This window comes from Pterocles gutturalis, unplaced genomic scaffold (assembly GCF_000699245.1).
Source record: "Pterocles gutturalis isolate BGI_N339 unplaced genomic scaffold, ASM69924v1 scaffold4795, whole genome shotgun sequence".
Classification (NCBI taxonomy): Eukaryota; Metazoa; Chordata; class Aves; order Pterocliformes; family Pteroclidae; genus Pterocles; species Pterocles gutturalis.
In genome coordinates, this window is record NW_010140494.1 from 858 (window position 1) to 2,989 (window position 2,132).

A 2,132-nucleotide genomic window follows, 5' to 3' on the forward strand; every position below is an offset into this window, starting at 1 on the left:
GCTGCTGGGTGTGTGACTGCTGTACACAGCCACCGAGGACCAGGGCGTCAGAGGGCAGTTTGGGAGTTCGAGGTAGGTCTCAAGTTTTAGCAGGTCTCAAGCAGTTCCCTGGTTTCTTGCTTGTTCTAGTCACCTGGGGGGGTCCAGGCCAGCCTGGGGCTGGGTGTCTCCAGCCAAATAGCCCTGCATGCACCTGAGCCTGCATGGGCGAGCAGAGGAGAGGACGAGGGGCTGGCAACCCCTATTCATCACTCCGGGACACGCCTCAGCCCTCTGGCAGGTCCCCAGGGTCTGCACCACCAGGCACAGCGCAGGTGGCATGGTGCAGCCCTCCACATCAGCGCATCAGGAGCCACATGAAGAGCCACAAAACCACAGTGAGCATGAGTGCTCCAGGCAGAGCCCAGGATGGAGTTTATTTCTGCAGGTGCACGAGGGGAATGAGCAAGGCCCACCATGGCCAAGGCTGGGCTGTGGAGGGCTAGGAGCAGCCATGTGTTCAAGAAGACAGTGGCATCTGGGAGCATAAGGGACCCTGCTAACCTGCCCCCCCCCCTCCCAGTTCTCAGGGGGTGCTGGTGCCCTAGGGTGCCCGCAAAGCAAATTGGGGACAGGCAGAGCTGTACGTGGGGACAACATGGCTTGCAGCAGCCACAAACTTGCATAGGCAAAGTCAGTGTCACCACTGCCATCACAGGCGCCTGAAGTCCTCAAGGGCCACCCGGGCAGCATTGCATCCCGCTGCTCCCATCACTCCTCCTCCTGCAAGAGTGCAGAAATGGGAAACAGTGGGCAGCTCCAGCCCCAAGGAGAAGGAGCCTGGGGCTGCACCAGCAGAGCTGCCCCACCTCCCTGCCCCTGCGAGGGCAGAGAATGGACCTCCCCCACCCTCCATGCTGCCCTTGCACCTCTTGCATGCACCCTGCTCCCCTCCCGCAGCCCGCCAGGAGGGTCCTGGCTCCCAGCTCTACTCACCAGGGTGGGCTCCACTTCCACACAGGTACAAGCCGGGAACTGGGGACCGGTAGCTTGAGTAGGATGGTGCTGGTCGGGCAAAGTACAGCTGATCCAGTGACATCGCTCCATGGAAGATGTTCTGCAAGCAGAGCTCTGTGTGAGCTGGCTGTGCCTTGCGCAGGGCTGGGTGCCCACCAGTGCTGGCACTGGAGTGATGCTCATGGATGAGCCTGCATAGTACCCACCCCGCCAGGCAGCCCAAAGATCCTCTCCAGGTCTGGTGGCGTCAGGATGTCCCTGCCAATGACGGATGCCTTAAACCCTGGGGCATAGGCTTCGATGCAGTCAAACACTACAGAGGGATAAAGGGACTGGTGGCAGCTTGGGGGGACACAGTGGTCAGCCCCTGAGCACCTCCAGGGCAGCTCTGCCCATAGGCAGGATCCAGTGCTCCCAGTGCTACCCAGGTCTGTGAATGCATTACATACCGGTTATCTGCCTGTGCATTACATACCCATGTCTGCATATGCATTTCTGGCCTGCTCGTCCCAGGGCCCGCCAGCACAGAGGGGGTGTACTGGGTGAAGAGGGACACGACGTGGCAGCCCCGTGGGGCGAGCCCTGGGTCCAGTGCTGAGGGGATGCAGAGCTCGATCATGGGCCTGGGGGAGCAGGACACCAGCTGGGCAGGCAGCAGGGGACCCTACCATTCCAAACCTCATCCCCCAGCACCACTCACCATGGCTGTCCTGCCCCCTCCCCAGGGCACCGAGGCGTGCTGGTGCAGGCTCCTACCTGCTGGAGGGACGCCCGTGGGTGGCCTCGGTGAAGGCCTGGTGCAGGAGGTGGGTGCTCTCACAGTTGAGATGGATGGAGCACTGGTGGTGGGGCAGGGGCTGGCCATCGCGGGCATTGGGGGGAGCCAGGAAGCTGGGCAGCCGATCCACGGGCACCGGGAGGGGGACGGGGAATCCAGGGTGCAGCCTCTTTCTGAGCCTGGAACCAGTGTCCCTCCAGGAGGGACAGCAGCGGAGGTGGCCTCGCTGGTACCTACCATTGATCTTGGTGACAGGGGAGCGTGTGTCAACCTGCTGGATCCGCTGGACAAAATCCTTTGGCAGCTGCTCCTGAAGTGGGAGATGCCGGGCAGAGCCCAGGGGTGAGTGGGACAACCC

General features: G+C 62.3%; 1 protein-coding gene across 1 annotated transcript in view; it reads right to left on the reverse strand.

Annotated features, from left to right (window-relative positions):
* Window positions 1–691: 691 nt before the first annotated feature.
* The window catches only part of PYROXD2 (pyridine nucleotide-disulphide oxidoreductase domain 2), a gene marked incomplete at its 5' end in the record, with an annotated part of 2,536 nt that continues 1,095 nt past the window's right edge, over window positions 692–2,132 (reverse strand). Inside the window, 7 exon segments of the mRNA XM_010083683.1 lie at window positions 692–762; window positions 976–1,096; window positions 1,203–1,309; window positions 1,472–1,510; window positions 1,513–1,619; window positions 1,753–1,910; window positions 2,013–2,084. Coding sequence (XP_010081985.1) covers window positions 692–762; window positions 976–1,096; window positions 1,203–1,309; window positions 1,472–1,510; window positions 1,513–1,619; window positions 1,753–1,910; window positions 2,013–2,084 — 675 coding nt within the window.